Source organism: Oryctolagus cuniculus, chromosome 6 (assembly GCF_964237555.1).
Source record: "Oryctolagus cuniculus chromosome 6, mOryCun1.1, whole genome shotgun sequence".
In the NCBI taxonomy this organism is placed as follows: domain Eukaryota; kingdom Metazoa; phylum Chordata; class Mammalia; order Lagomorpha; family Leporidae; genus Oryctolagus; species Oryctolagus cuniculus.
The window spans coordinates 142,541,245-142,556,815 of NC_091437.1; the positions used below are offsets into that span (position 1 = coordinate 142,541,245).

The following is a 15,571-nucleotide window of genomic DNA, read 5'->3' on the forward strand; positions in this document are numbered from 1 at the left end:
TTATTTTATCTTTATTAAACAAAAAATGCACAAAATTCTGGCTCTGAGTATACCTAGACCAGGAAGAGAACCAGTAGTTGACTTTTATACCTCTTAAAAATATCATCAAATGTTAGTCTACTGATGTCATCAAGTAAAGCACACACATGGAAAACTACACGCTTTGGTCCTAAGAACATCAGAATTCTCATATCTTAGATGTGTTAAAAAGTTGACATTCATGTGATTTTCTTCTAGAAGAAACACTTTCTAGGTTTTATATACATATATGTGTACACACACACATGCACACAATTATCCTAAATGAAAGCATGTACATTTCAGTTACATATTAACTCAATTTCAAAACATTCAAATGAAAACTATAGATTTGGAAACCAGTAGTATGTTTTTGGTCTAATAAGTAAATAACTAAAAAGGAAAAAGACAAACATACTCTAAGTCAGGCAGTGGCTGATCAAAATCATGAAATTCTTCTGGTAAAGTAATGGCATTGTAAGCTGCTTCACGGTTTTCTTCAGGAAGGTCAACAACACCTGGAAAAGAAAAAAAGCTTGAAGGACTGACTACACCACAGATTATCTAGGGACCAGAGGGAGACAGAGTGGTTACAATTTCCTATGATTATAAGAAGAATGGTAACAGATACAAAGTACCTTGAAGCACAGTACTTCTGTTTTTCCATCATAAACCATTATACTTGTTTTATTAAAACAAATTAAAGCAGTAATTTATACACTAAGTTGATGAATCTTTAAAAAGACACATTAACAAGTAAGTACTAATGACAGTTTTCTACTTAAGCATGAAATTTGACGGAAAATGACTATAAAGGAATACTGTAAATGTTAAAAGAAATTGGTTATTTTAGGGAGAGTGGGATAACACAATTTTACTGTTTTTTATATTTTACTCTACATTATCAGCTATCTGTAAAATGTATTACTTTAAAAAAGATAAAAAAGTGCTATGGTGTAGTGGGTGAAGCCACTGCCTGCAGTGCCGACATCCCATGTGGGCACTGGTTTGAGTCTCGGCTGCTCTACTTTTAATCCGGCTCTCTGCTGTGGTCTGGGAAAGCAGAAGATGGCCCAAGTTCTTGGGCTCCTGCACCTGCACCCAGAGGAAGCTCCTGGCTTCAGAATGGCGCGGCTCTGGCCTTTGTGGCCAACTAGGGAATGAACCAGCAGATGGAGGACTTTCTCTCTCTCTCCTCTTCTCTCTCTGTGTAGCTCTTTTAAATAAATGAATAAATCCTTAAAAAAAAAAAAGAAAAATAGGGGCTGGTGTGGTGGTGCAGTGGCATCCCATATGGGCACAGCTTCACAACCCAGTTTCTCCACTTCCAATCCAGCTCCCTGCTAATGGGCCTGAGAAAGCAGCAGGTGATATAGCCCAAGTGCTTGGTGGGTCCTTGCACCTGTGTGGGAGACCTAGAACAAGTACCTGAATCCTGGCTTCAGCCTGGCCTAGTTCTGGCTGTTGTAGTCACTTGGGGAGTTAACCAGCAGAGGGAAGACCTCTGTCTCCCTCTCTCCGACTCTGCTTTTCAAAAAAATAAAATATTAAAAAAGAAAAAATTGGCAAAAGTAAACAAAGAGCATGTTATTTTAAACAAAATGCACTTAGTGATCATGTATGGTAAAAATCATTCAAGATATCACAGCTTTTTCCTAAAATATTTTCCTTTTAGATAAAATGTTAGATCTCAAATTCATTAGAATCAAATTCAACGATACCTGGCCGAAAAGCCATCTTTATCTTAATGAATGCTTCATTACAGTCTGCAAGAAGATATTTGGCTTTCCTGTGATAGATTCGAACTACTCCCAGTAAAAGATGTCCCGATGTTCGCAATGCCATCTTCACCTACAAAGAAAATATTCATATTATGTACTTTCCAGTTAATTGTACAGTTTTAAAGGTAATCATTAGAGGGAATTTTTACTTTCCTTGTATACCCTTTATTTTTAAAATTTGCCTTCTAATCAACTATACTTTCTTATTGTCTATCTGAATTCCCCAAGTATCCTGAAAAGATAGATTGCACAGTAATTCATGAATTAACATAGACATGGGGGCTGGCACTGTGGCCTGGCCTGAAGTGCTGGCATCCCATATGGGCGCCAGTTCAAGACCCGACTGCTCCACTTCCAATCCAGTTCTCTGCTATGGCCTGGGAAAGCAGTGGAAGATGGCCCAAGTCCTTGGGCCCCTGCACTTGTGAGGGAGACCCAGAAGAGGCTCCTGGCTCCGGATCAGCATTGCTCCGGCTGTTGTAGCCAACTGGGGAGTGAACCATTGGATGGAAGACCTTGCTCTTTCTCTCTCTGCCTCTCCTCTGTGTAACTCTTTCGAATAAATAAATAAATCTTTAAAAAAAAAATAACATAGACATGAAGGTAGTTACCAAACTACTCTGTTCACAGATATGAAGCAGAAACTCAACTATTCCATCCAATAAGTCCTCTGTACCCTAAGGAGCCTGTGATACTGTGGGTTACCAATCCACAGCCACTGCTCATTGCTGGCAAACTGAAGGCTGATTGTTTCAGAAGCAAATGTCTCCAGGCTTGAAGGATTACCTCATTCTTCTCTGCTAATATTTGTTATTGAGTAGGCATGTATCACAGTTCAGCCAAGAAGTATAAAGTATGACAGATTTTCTGAGATTTTCCCAACAAGAATGTATCTCTTTCTTCTTTCCCTCTCTTCTGCATTTTAACTAGGTAGGGCTTAGAGCTGCTTGCAGTCAACAACCAGAATTTGTTCAGCCCAAACTACTGAACCAATCCTAGATCTTTCTCATTCCAAATTTCTAGTTAAGTAAAAAGCCACTCATTGTTTAAACCACTTTTCATTGAGTATTTTTACTTGATTGAGGGAAACAGAAAGAAAAACAGTACTCATCTTTTTTCACTAGAAAATACACCCCTCCATACTGCCCACCCCCCTCCAGCCTATTTTCTTTCAAGGCAGATCTTGATCAATGCTAATGTGAAATCCAGTGTGGGGTGAGAATCAGCTGGGAAAAGAATGACAAGTAAACATACAATCTAAAGTATTCAACATTCCTGTGGCTATAGTCAGGAAAATTTACTTTGAGAACAAGATAATCTGAATGCAAACTCTGCCAGATCATCTCCCAAATCATAATGCATAAAGTTGGGAAACATTTGCCCAAAATTTAAATTATGATTAACATGTTACTTATAAAATAAAGTGTATTTTTGTATTATACATAAATGCTCCACAATATTCTAAGACTTATGACTCTGACTCTGTATTTATGGCCATTTCATATAGTTTACAGCAAGTATGAAGTTTACTGCTAAAATTTTTAGGTATCCCAAATTATAACAAATTTGTGATAAAATCTAAGACTTGCCAGATGATAAATCCGTGATACAAAATTAACTTCCAATTAAAATTGCTAACAGAAAAACACAATCTCCTTTTATGTGGTTTTAGTAAATTTAAAATTTATATTTTCATCTAAGTTAGAGAAAAAAATCTCTTTCATCATTTCCTTGTCTATATTATTTGAATTATATAATTCAAAAAGGTGTTTGCAAAAGCTTTTTTTCTGGATTAGTTTCATTCAGAGTTTAGCCTATGAAAATGTAAAAGGAAATATGACACTTTTACAGTCAGTGCAATGAAGACCACAAGCTATATATATTCAGTGACAGTTCTGCAAAGGATGATGGTGACTCTTTCAATGGGTGAAAAAGAGAACAAGCACACTAACTTGCAGTTGCAATGGAACCACATACCTGACACATGTTCTAAACAATGAAACCAACACTTCCCCACAAAAAACACACAATAAAGCAAACAAATTTTCAGGTCAGTTGATTCTGTAGGAATATCTTAAAAATAAAAACCAACTTAGAAATTATTTTTTAAAATTAAATTATTCATTCGCTCTTACAAAACACACTGCAAGCTTTTACATTATTCCTATACTGTATGCTGTGCTTTATGGCTGTTAATGTGTACCTTCAGATGTCAGACTATCTCATACCTAATGCAGATGCAAAGTACTCTGCACATACTACAAAAAATCTATTATCCTTTTAATTCGAAACTCTCTTGATACTAGTTTATAGATAATAAACGATTAGCCACAAATATCAATTTCAAGTACAGAGTACAATCATTTACTTATCTCAGTAAGCATAAACTCTAAGAAAATAGAAAACACATTCTCATATAATTTGACTAGCAGTGCAAACTCATGTTATGTCACTAGAGAGTACACTGTTAATGCACATCAAAAATCTTAAAAGATCAGTTTATCACTGGGCCCATCTATTATATTCCTAAAAATCTTTAAGGAAAGACTGAGAATGTGATGCGAAATGTAATAAGAAATTCTACTAAATGGGTAAACAAAACCTCTATAATCCTACCACTTACTGAAAATGTTAATACTTTGTTAGGCCTTCTAGGCTTTTCTGTAAGTATGTACAGAATATATTTTATTTGTGCCAAGTGTGCACATGCACGTGCACAAGCTGTTTTGTGTGTAAAAACAGCATTAAAGTACACTGTTACATGACTGGATTCAGGTCAGCTCTGTTCACATCTCTGTCAGTTTTCTTTTCAAAAATGACTTTTTAAAAACAGTTTAGGTTTAGAGCAGAACTGGGAATGAAGTACAGTGATTTCCCATGTACCCCTGTGCCTCTACATACAGTTTCCTGTATTATCAACATCAGCATCAAAGTTATAACTTATAAATTTGACCAGCACATCATCACCACCATGAGTTCACAGTTTGTTAAGATTCATTCTTGATATAGTACATTCTTTAAGTTTAGATAAATGTATAATGAGATGTTTCATCAGTATAGTGTCAGGCAGAATAGTTTAACTGTTCTTAAAAAAATCCTCGGGGCTAGTGTTGAGATGTAGCAGGTAAAGCTGACGCCAGCATTCCATATGAGTGCCAGTTCCAGTCCCGGCTACTCCACTTCTGATCCAACTCCTTGTCACAGCATCAGAAAGGCAGCGGAGGATGGCTCAACTGCCTGATCCCTTGCTACCCACGTGGGAGATTCAGATGGAGCTCTTGGCTTCCAACTGGCCCAGGACTGGCCATTGTGGCCATCTGGAGAGTGAACCAGCAGATGGAAGAGCTCGGTCTCTCCCTCTCTATAGCTCTTTCAAATAAATAAATCTTCAAAACAAAACAACAACAACAAAAAACCTTTGGGTTTTACCTATTCGTCTCTCCTTTTCTTCTCTAATCCCCTCCATCTTTTCATGTTTCCAGAGTTTTGCCTTTTCCAGAGTATCTTACAGCTGGGATCATAAAGTAGCCTTTTTAAATTGAATTACCTGAATGCATTTGAAGTCCCTTCATATCTTTTCATGGCTTCGTATCCCATTTCTTTTTAGCACTGAATAATATATCACAGTCTAGATGTACCACCTAGTGAAGGATACGCAAGCTGCTTCCAAGTTCTGGCAATTATGAATAAAGCTGCCATAAACATCAGTGTGCATGTTTTTATACAAAACTAAGTTTCAGCTACACTGAATAAATACCATGGAGTAAGACTCCTGGGCCGCACAGCAACAGTAGTTTGTCTTCTACAGTTGTTGAATCATTTTGTATTACCACTGCAATGAATGAACATATCTTGTTTTGCCAGATTTTCATCAGCATTTGGGGTGGTGTATGTTTTGGATTTTGGCCATTCTAATAGGTAGGTAGTAGTATCTTGATTTAATCTGCATTTTCCAGACAATGGTGTGGTGATGTTAATATTGGCCTGTTTTTAAATCAAGTTACTTGTTTTCTTACTACTGAGTTCCAGGAGTTCTTTGTATATTTTGTCTAACAGTCCTTGATCACTTAAGTGTTTTACAACATTGTCTCCCAGCCTGTTATTTGTGTTTTCATTCTCTGGACAATGTCTTGCAGAATAGAGATCTTATTTTAATGAAGTCCAACTTATGAATTCTTCCTTTCATGGAGCATGGCTTTGGAGCTATATGTAAAAAGTCACTCCCAAACCCAAAGTCATCTGGATTTTTCTCCTGGTAGCTTTATATTGCTTATATTGTTTTGTGTTTTACAGTTAGGTCTATAATTCATTTTGATTGATTTTTTTAAGGATGTAAGGTCTAAATCTATATTCAGAGACCCCTAAAAATAATGACAGAGCCACCAACAAAGTGCAGTCCTGCTACAAAACAACTTAACATGGGGCCAGCATTGTGGTATAGCAGATAAAGCTGCCGCCTTGATTGCAGCATCCAATACGGGTGCTAGTTTGAATGCCTGCTGCTCCACTTCTGATCCAGCTCCCTGCTAACGCGCCTGGGAAAGCAGCAGAGGACAGCCCAAGTGCTTGAGCTCCTGCACCCACATGGGAGACCCAGAAGAGGCTTTTGGCTCCAGGCTGGCCCAGCCCTGGCCGTTGCGGCCATTTGGGGAGTGAACCAGTGGATGGAATCTCTCTCTCTGTGGCTTTGCCTTTCAAATAAAAATAAATCTTAAAAAAACAATGGAAAGTGGTTTCTGTGTACAGGCATTAAAAACTGTGCAAGGCCCGTGTTGCAGTTTAGTGGGTTAAAGCCACGGCCTGTAGTGCCAGCATACCATATGGGCGCCAGCTTGTCCATTTCTGATTCAACTTCCTGCTAATGTTGCCTGGGAAAGCAGCGGAGGATGGCCCAAATGCTTGGATGCCTGGACCACATGGGAGACCCAGAAGAAGCTCCTGGCTTTGGCCTAGCGTAGCCCTGCTATTATAGCCATCTGGGGAGTGAATCAGCAGATGGAAGGTCTCTGTTTCTCCTCTCTCTCTGTAACTGTCTTTCAAATAAACAAGTCTTTAAAAACAAAAAACTATTTGAATACATAAATTTCCAAAAGCCCAATAATCATACCAAAATATTAAAGTTTTCGCTAAGTACAGAACTATACATCGTTTATTTTCCTTTTTTAGAGTAAGATGTTTGTTTTTCTTTTATTAAAATTTTCAAATTAGAATTGTCTTAGATATGCAGGAAAGCAATGACTTCAACACTATGTCAATAAATTGCATCAGCTGTAACTCTAAAACCAGGAAAAAGTCCACAGACAAGTGAAAATTTGCTCTAAGCACAAACTTTTACTTTCCCAACCTAAAACATAAACTTTACCATGTAACTTTTCTGACCAACTCTGTGCTACATCCCCAGTTTTATTCCTTTGAGATTTCCCCCTCTTAAGAATTCCTCTTATTTAACACATTATGCCGATACTTGGCCAAACTGGAGATTCTGAGAGTACTTCCTCATGCTGCCAGTCCATGCATGTGTAATCTGGAACATCTCCACTATGGGATAACTGGTGTTTGCATGTGGTGTATGCAAGGTATAGGAAAGGACCTTTAAAACACAGATGTGCAGATGTGAACATACATGTAAATTTGTATTTCAGAATTTTTCCTTTGAAATTAGTTCTTCATGAATTTTAAGTCAACTTGTCTGTTCTTCAACGAAATCCCAATTTTAATAGTAAATGGTAGCTGCATCTGTGTGTTTTAAGATCCTTTTTGTTAAAGCAAAAACCTCGTATTGCTTTAAACTATACTATCTGAGAAATATCAACATGGAAATTACTGCTTCAGACCACTTTCAGAGAAAGTTATTAAAAGTTCCTCTACATACAGATCAGTATACAAAGCAAGGTAAAAGAAACTCATGAAGCTTCCATCCCAACGGGAGACAGACAGTAATTAAGGGAACAAATATCTATAGGAAGATGCTCCTTGGAAAATGCAAAGCTGGTGCAAAACTTCTAAGCTAGGGAAAAAGCTTGGTATCTTCAAGAAACCACAAGTACGTTTGAAAGGTTACGTAGGTAAATGAGGTAGTATGGGCAGTATTTACTAGGTGGACAGGTTATAGCTGGCCCCTAAACATGAGTACCTTATTTTGCATATTCTGTCAATTCATATATCATATACCTATAAACTAAGTATAAATGCACCCAGAAATAGGAATGTAAAGTATCTGCATATTGCCCCAACCTCATGCTTATTTGCTATTCAAACATAAAAACATCTCTAAGGAATTTTTAAAGAGAATATCAAATTGTGATCACATCAAATCACATCTAGAGGTGATAAACACATAATCTAATACAGAAAACTGTGGGCAATCTATGGATTTTCTTTGCCTCCAATATACAGATTCCTGCCTAAAAAGCTGTTTTTTTAAGTTCCATTTCACACATCAGTAAACAAAGTGAATACGAATACTAATAGCAAACATACCTTTGGTGAGATGATACTCTCCACACTGCTCTCCAAATTACACTCGAATACATGGGCTTTGGTTAGCTTCTTATCCCAATGGGCCGCTAGCCAAATTTTGGCCAGAGGCCCTCTTTTACTGAGGACAAAATGTGCGTAGAACATTGTGCTGGTTGACTATCAAACAGGAAGAAACCTGAGAGAGAGAGAGAAACTTAATATAAGCACCATATGAGAACTGAAATATTTACTTAGACATGAGAAATCTTAAAGATGTGAATGCAAGTGTAATATTCATTTTACCAGAGCTCATTGTTTAAATTTTGAGAGGGTAAAGAAAAAGATCCTTACACATTAAAGGCTGAAGGAAAAAGGAACAAGAGTCAAACTGCTTTCATGTCTTATTGTCAGCTTAAAAGTGTTAGTTCAAGTGTAAAAGCTGTCATTGTAAAACTCTTGGAAGTTCCATCAAGTATTAATTTCATTCCTATCCTGATTACTGACAATGGAAATAGTCTGTGTAAAGGCCGAATCCTCGAGAACATATCTTTCATGGCAAGAAAAAAGAGCTATCAATTAAGGTGGAAATTACCATTTTCAGAATCTCAAATTTAAAAATTGAGATTCTCAGCTACAGCCTTTAAACAATAATTACTTAGTGACAAGCACCACACTAAGCATTTCATATTCCACCAAGCAAAGCCAGGCAGACAGTTTTTAGAAAAACTGAGGCTCAAAAACGTATTACATAGATACATAACTCAAGAATTTGAAAAGCACTTGTCTATTCATAATTTAAATATTAAATCTAGGACAACAGTCTTAGAATTACAAATATATTGCTGTTACTGTTCTTTCAGCAAGCTAATATATTAATTCATAAAAAAGACAGGCTGCCTGAAAACTCCAGTTCAGAAGAGAACATTAAGTAAGCAAAGTGTTATTTCTCTTTTCCAAAAGACTTAAATCGAATTAGCCAAAAGATTTCCTACCTATATTTTCCCACAATGTTTGTGACTAAAGTAAGATATGAAAGTGCGCTTATATAGAAGTCATTATAAATGTAATCATACAATGTGGCATTTTGGGAATTAGCATAATGCTGAGATCCATTTAACTTGCTACATTTACCAACAGTATGTTCCTTTTCATTGCCAAGAACATGGGGTTGTTTCCACACTTTAGCTTTTACAAATAAAGTTGTTAGAAATATTCTTGTGACTTCTGGTGAACTTTTCTTTGGGACAAATGTCCTAAAGTATAATTGCTGGGTAGTGTGACAAGTGTATGCTTAGATTTTTGTTTTGTTTACGAAACACTAACAACCATCAAAATCCTAATGAGACTTATTTACAACAATAGACAGGATTATCCTAAAATTTGTATGTAAGGGCAAAGAAACTAGAAAAGCTAAAACCATTTTGAAAAAGAATAAAAAACTGGGAAGAACTAGTCTACTGATTTTAAGACTTATAAAAACAGCTGCCAATACTCAATATATTACTGGCAACAGATTTCACATATGTCCAAGAAGTATGGGAGGGTAGGGGAATGGTAGGAAAACAACAACACAGGTATGCCTCATATCCATCTTCTACCACTTAATAGCAAAAGGTCCTGAAATTCTCATTTTCTGAACCTGAAGCTCTTTGGAGATCATCAATCACCACATTATAATCTTCTTCTTCCAAACCTGCAGTTAAGAACTAAGGAATACTATACTAGGAAGAACTCCGATTAAAACACTCAGTTGAAAGCATTAAAAAGGAACAGCTCAGAGGTTCCTGATTCACTACACAGCATTTGGTAGATCAAAATACGCTTTCCATAATCAAAGGCAGCCTCCAGTAAGTGCTTATACTTTAAGCCTTAAAAAGTTTGCTAAAGAAAACTTAAGCTGTCCCAACAGTGCTATAAATAAAACCTAGAGAATTTTACAGAAATTCAATATGGCAGTGAGTTCTTAGAAATAGCTACTGTCACACATGACAAACCCCCTTTTTCACTATGGAAGCAAACAATTGTGTTACAAATAAACAGACAGCTCCTAAGAAACTTTGCCAAATGACAATTACTGAGTATGTGCTTTATGAGTAAGTAAATGAGGTACACCAAGTGATCTCATAGTTGACAGATGGAAAAAAGTCCAGAGGTTTTAAAAGTTAAAACTACTGGCACTTCAACAGGTGTCAGAAGCTCATGGCCAGCACTTCAGCTGCTGGTCAGAGCCCCATGCCTAAAATATCCCAGCAATGCAGAGGCAGAGATTCCTAAATAGATGCCTTCTCAGCATGGGAATGGAGGCAGGAGGGAGGGAGGAGATAAGCTAAAATTAATCTGGGAAACAATTAGCAAGAGGAAATCACCCTAATAACTAAAGGAAAGAGTACTGGATCAGCTATTGGCTTATATATGAAAAAGAAGAAAATGCAATCACTGTTGTTCTGTAAGCCAATTTTTTCTTCGGTAATACTAACCTGTACCCAATTTTTTAAAAAAGGGTGATTAGTCTCTGTATATTTTGAAGATAAGAAATTCTGATAAATCTTTTCAAAAAGACCTCAGAAGGCTTGCAATTTCATGATTTTTTTCAGTAAGCAACATTTTCTCAATTGATCATAAATAATTTAACTCTGATGTCAAATGATATTTTAGAAATATTCAATAATACAAAAGAGTAATTTCAGTTATCCTGAAGAATCCATGCTAAATTGAGGCTGATATTTGTACTGTACAATATTCCCAGTCCTTATCAATTCTTCACCCATCTTTAGCTTATCAGTTGCATAAAATGGCAAGATCTCTTTGAAGGATCATCTGGCAACATCTTATAAAAATTTGATACTTTTCAATAAGAAATTGCAGTTACAGTAATTAATATGAAAGATATACTTGGTTTCATAAAGGAAGACATACAAATAGGCAACAAATAAATGAACAAGTGCTCAGAATCATTAGTCGTCAGGGACATGCAGATCAAACCACAAATGAGATATCATCTCACTATAGTCACTGCTGAGAAAAGGGAACCCTCAAGCCCTGCTGGAAGGAATGCAAATTAGTACAGCCATTATGAAGAACAGTAAGGAGGTGCCTCAGTAAACTAAAAATAGATCTACCATATGCTCCAGCTATCACATTTCTTGGGTATATATCTGAAGGAAATGAAATCAGCCTGTTAACGAGATCATTCACATGCCCATGTTCACTGCAATGCCACTCACGATGGCCAAGATACGGATTCAACCTAGATATCCACCAACTGATAACTAGGATGAAGAAAATGTGGCATACATGCACAACGGAGTATTATTCAGCCATGAAAAAATGAGATCATTTGCAGTGAAATGAATGACACTGGAGATCATTACATTATAAGAAATAAGCCAGACAGAGAAAGAAAAATACTGCAAGTTCTCCATGTGGAAATTAAAACAGTCAAATTCAGAATAGTGATCACTAGAGGCTAGAAAAGGGCAGGGCAGTAGAGAGAGGAAAGGTTGGATAATGGGCACTAAAACAGAGAGAAAGTAATAGGTTCTAGAGTTCCACAGTGTGGTGGGGCAGCTATAGTTCACAACAGTGTGCAAAAAACTGGAAGAGAGCAGCTGGTAGGCGCCAAACAAAGGATAGAGATGGAAATGCTAACTGCTTGATTTGATTGTTTTACACTGATATGCATACTGAAATGCTGTTTAGTATCCCCTAAAATGGACAAATATTAGGCAAATTTTTTTTAAATTATATTTGGATATTTAATGCTATAACTAGTACTCAAACAGTATTTTTCTGTGTGGGAGCAAACTGTTGAAATCTTTACTTAATGTATGCTAAACTGATCTTCTGTATATAAAGAGAATAGAAAATGAATCTTGATATGAATGGAAGGGGAGAGGGAGTGGATAAGGGGAGGGTTGCGGGTTGGAGGGACGTTATGGGGGGGAAGCCATTGTAATCCATATTCTGTACTTTGGAAATTTATATTAAATAAAAGTTAAAAAAAAGAATATGATTTAATAAAATGTAATTTTTTCTAAAAAAATTATATTTGGATATAAACAGTATTAACAGAAACAGACCCCATCTTACCAAGTATCAACTATTTTACGAATCCAAACTCCATCATGATTATTCTACATTGCAAATACTAGCCCATTTTAAACACAGTAAAACAAAGCAGAGGTAGGCAACTGTCACCTATATTTAACAGAGGTAGAGGTTGAACTTCAGAGCTCACACTTCCAAGTGTAACACTATGTTATCTTGTTATGGTAACTTAATAACAAAACATTAGAAATAACATAGCTGGCCAATAACACACTTGAAAAATAAATACACCTACACAAAAGAATACAAAGTAGGCCTAAACAATGACATAAAATTTGGTAGTAAAATGGAAAAATCTCCAGGATAAATTCAACATTAGATTGAGGAGAGGTTAGAATGCGCTATATAGAGTTGTCCCCACTTATCTAAAGATGCAGCGCCAGTGGATTCAACCACACACAGATCAAGAAATAGGTTCACAGATGGAGCATCTGTACCCAGAATGTTCAAGATACAGAGGGCTGACTATATTTACATACACCTGCATAAACATAAAATATCTGGAAAACACATGAAACTGGTAACAGTGGCTACCTCTGGAGAGTCTCCAGGGGAAACAAGGCTTGCCCTTTTGTACTATTTGAAATTCATACACTGTGTGTGTGTGTGTGTGTGTGTCTAAGAAAAGCATCTATGCAAAGTAAAAACCACTACACTTACTGTCCAAACAATTTTGTTTTGCCATTAAGTAGCAAGTTAAGCTGATTAATCACTATGTAATTCAGTTTTCCTACTATTAAAAAAAAATCTAAGTTTGATATTTGGTGATTTACTAACCTTGGCAAACATTAGTACATAATTCAGGAACAGAGCTAGTCCTTCCAGGAGTGGAGAGTGAGCCACTCAGGGAAAGAAGGTATGTGGCCACAGCTCCCCACCTTTTTGGTTCTTTTTGGTTTTTGACCAAGGGGTTCTACAGACAGTCCTAGATTCCAATTCAGCACCCTCCTCACTTAGTTGTTTAGCAGAGTAAGTTATTTGACATCTGAGTTCTAGCTTTCTCAGCTTTAAGATGGTGTAATATTCATCAAGAGCTATGAAAATTAAAACTGAATAGCATACTTAACACAGTGCCACAATAGATACAAACAATAACTTCCAAGAAAAACCTTGCAGCATAACATTAACTAGTCAGCATGATCTTGCTGAACTCTGATATAAAAATTTAACAAAAACACAATCATTTCTCAAGTGTCCCAGACTGCAAAAGTAGAAGACTGTTCAAATGTTCTACGTTTTGTTAAACAAGAATTCATCAAAAGAAAACTCTTAATTTTAAGTATACTTAAATCATATGCCACTTCAAGTGGGAAGCATAATTCTACAGCATACTAATAAAGGCATAAACACAAAAACGTGAAGTCTAGGTAGTTTTGATGTGTGTATAGAAAGCACTATGTTCATTAGGTATGCACTGCTGTCACTTCAACCATGCAAACTGTTAAATAATTTCATCATCGGATATGGCGTATGTCCTCATCCGTGCCTTTCCAAAAATAATTAGTTTCCTCCCACACTAAACACAGATATTTAATAACTCTACAACTTAGGAAAGCGTCTCCAGACTCTGAAGACTCACACAGCACGCTGTCAGTCACCCTCATTTTAAGATTTCTTTTTTCCAGAAAAATCAATGGTTATTACAAACAGTACGATGAGAGCAAACAGAAACTCGACAAGACAAGCAGACAGGCACAAAGCATTCACCAGAAACCCGTCACATAAACGAGTTTCTGAACGCTGAGGACACACAGATCAGAGAGAACAAATCCCGCGGCGTGTCCTTTCTCCAGAGTTGAAGAAAGCCGCTAAACCTGGCGGCACGACCCCACGGTGTCACCCACTTTTCAGACTGTTTGCAAGCCTTTCTCCGCAACCGAGCAGGCAGCAAGCATGTCAGACACACACCTCCCCCGGAGTGTCTCCACAACACCTGACTGCCTAAGCATTTAAAGAAACCATTAGAGAAGTGGAGGGGAAAACCAAGGATGCTCATTTCCTAAGAATCAGAAGCAGCCCCCCCCCCCCAACCCCCGCGTCACGTTTTCTACCGTTCTGTCCAACATTGCATATTCCCAACGTAAAAGCTGTCTTTTTTAGAAACATGGGGGGAGCAGCAGCAAGCAGCCCGCGCGGCCGGGGGCCCCTGCGCCCTCCAGCCCCATCCCGACCGAAGCGGCGGGGCCCGCACAGCCCCGGCGCCCGCCCCCACCCCCGGGCGCAGCCGCCGCTTGCGGCCCCTCCGGGCTGGCACCGCGGCTGCCGGGCCCGCCAACACCGCCTCCCGCCCCGAAGCCCGCGTCTTCCCAGCCAGCCATTTTTTACCCGAGGAGGCGGCCCGGCGCCCAGAGCGCGCTCGTTCAAACCTCTTCTCCTCCCTCCGCGGCCCAAGCCGCCCTCTGCCTTCTCCGGGCGACAAGGGGAGCTGACCGCCCGAGTAACGGCTTTTGTTGGTCTCAGAAGGGACCAGAACCATTTGTGACCGAATCAGCGATGATGCGGGCCCAGCCTGCGCGCGGGTCCCAGACGAGGGCGGGCCCAGGGCGAAGCGGCCTGGGCCGACAGCGCCGTCGCTCCGGGGCACGGAGGTGCAGCACGCGGGGGCGCGGCGAGCGCTGCCCTCGCCCTCCCACCCCCGAGTCCGGCACCCCGACGGCGGCGAAGGGGTGGGGGAGGGAGCCGGAGGGAAAGACGGGGTCGGCCGAGTTTTCTTACCTAGCTCTCCGCTGGGAGTTGGGCGCGCTGGGTGGCCCGGGGAGGGGAAAAGGGTCGGGGGAGGGGGCGGGGAAAGGGGGAGCCTTGGCGAGGTGTAGCTTCGGAGCGGCTCCCGCCGGCGCCACAGCCGCCGCCTCCTTTCCAATTCACTCAAACAAACAAGATGGCTGCCGTTACGCCGCGGCTCTTCCTGCCGCCCAAATCCACGGTTCAAATCGGCAGGATGTTTACGGTCAAAATGGTACCTGTGCGCCTGCGCAGCCGGCCTAAGACCCAGAAGGAGCGACGCAGGCGCAGCGACCATTTCCTTTTCTTTGGAACCCGCCCACTGAGCGGGAGCTCGTCACTGAGCATGCGCAAAGGTGATTCTCTTGCGGGAGGGGCTTTCCGTGTACGGCATTAGCGAATAGCGCACGCGCGGTGCTTGTAGGTCCCGCGACTTATGGGGTCTCCTGTTATTCTTGCACTTGTTTTAAAGAAAATAGATTGTA

At 39.1% G+C, this 15,571-nt stretch overlaps 1 protein-coding gene across 2 annotated transcripts in view; it reads right to left on the reverse strand.

Moving 5' to 3' along the window:
• The window catches only part of RAD21 (RAD21 cohesin complex component), a 34,797-nt gene extending 19,436 nt beyond the window's left edge, over nt 1-15,361 (reverse strand). Inside the window, exons 1-4 of one of the 2 annotated variants that reach the window (XM_051843999.2) lie at nt 15,081-15,361; nt 8,280-8,454; nt 1,740-1,869; nt 437-536 (exon numbers count right to left, since the gene is read on the reverse strand). In XM_051843999.2, coding sequence (XP_051699959.1) covers nt 437-536; nt 1,740-1,869; nt 8,280-8,423 — 374 coding nt within the window. In that variant the 5' untranslated portion in view covers nt 8,424-8,454; nt 15,081-15,361. The other variant, XM_051844001.2, reaches the window with a different exon arrangement.
• Nucleotides 15,362-15,571: the final 210 nt, after the last annotated feature.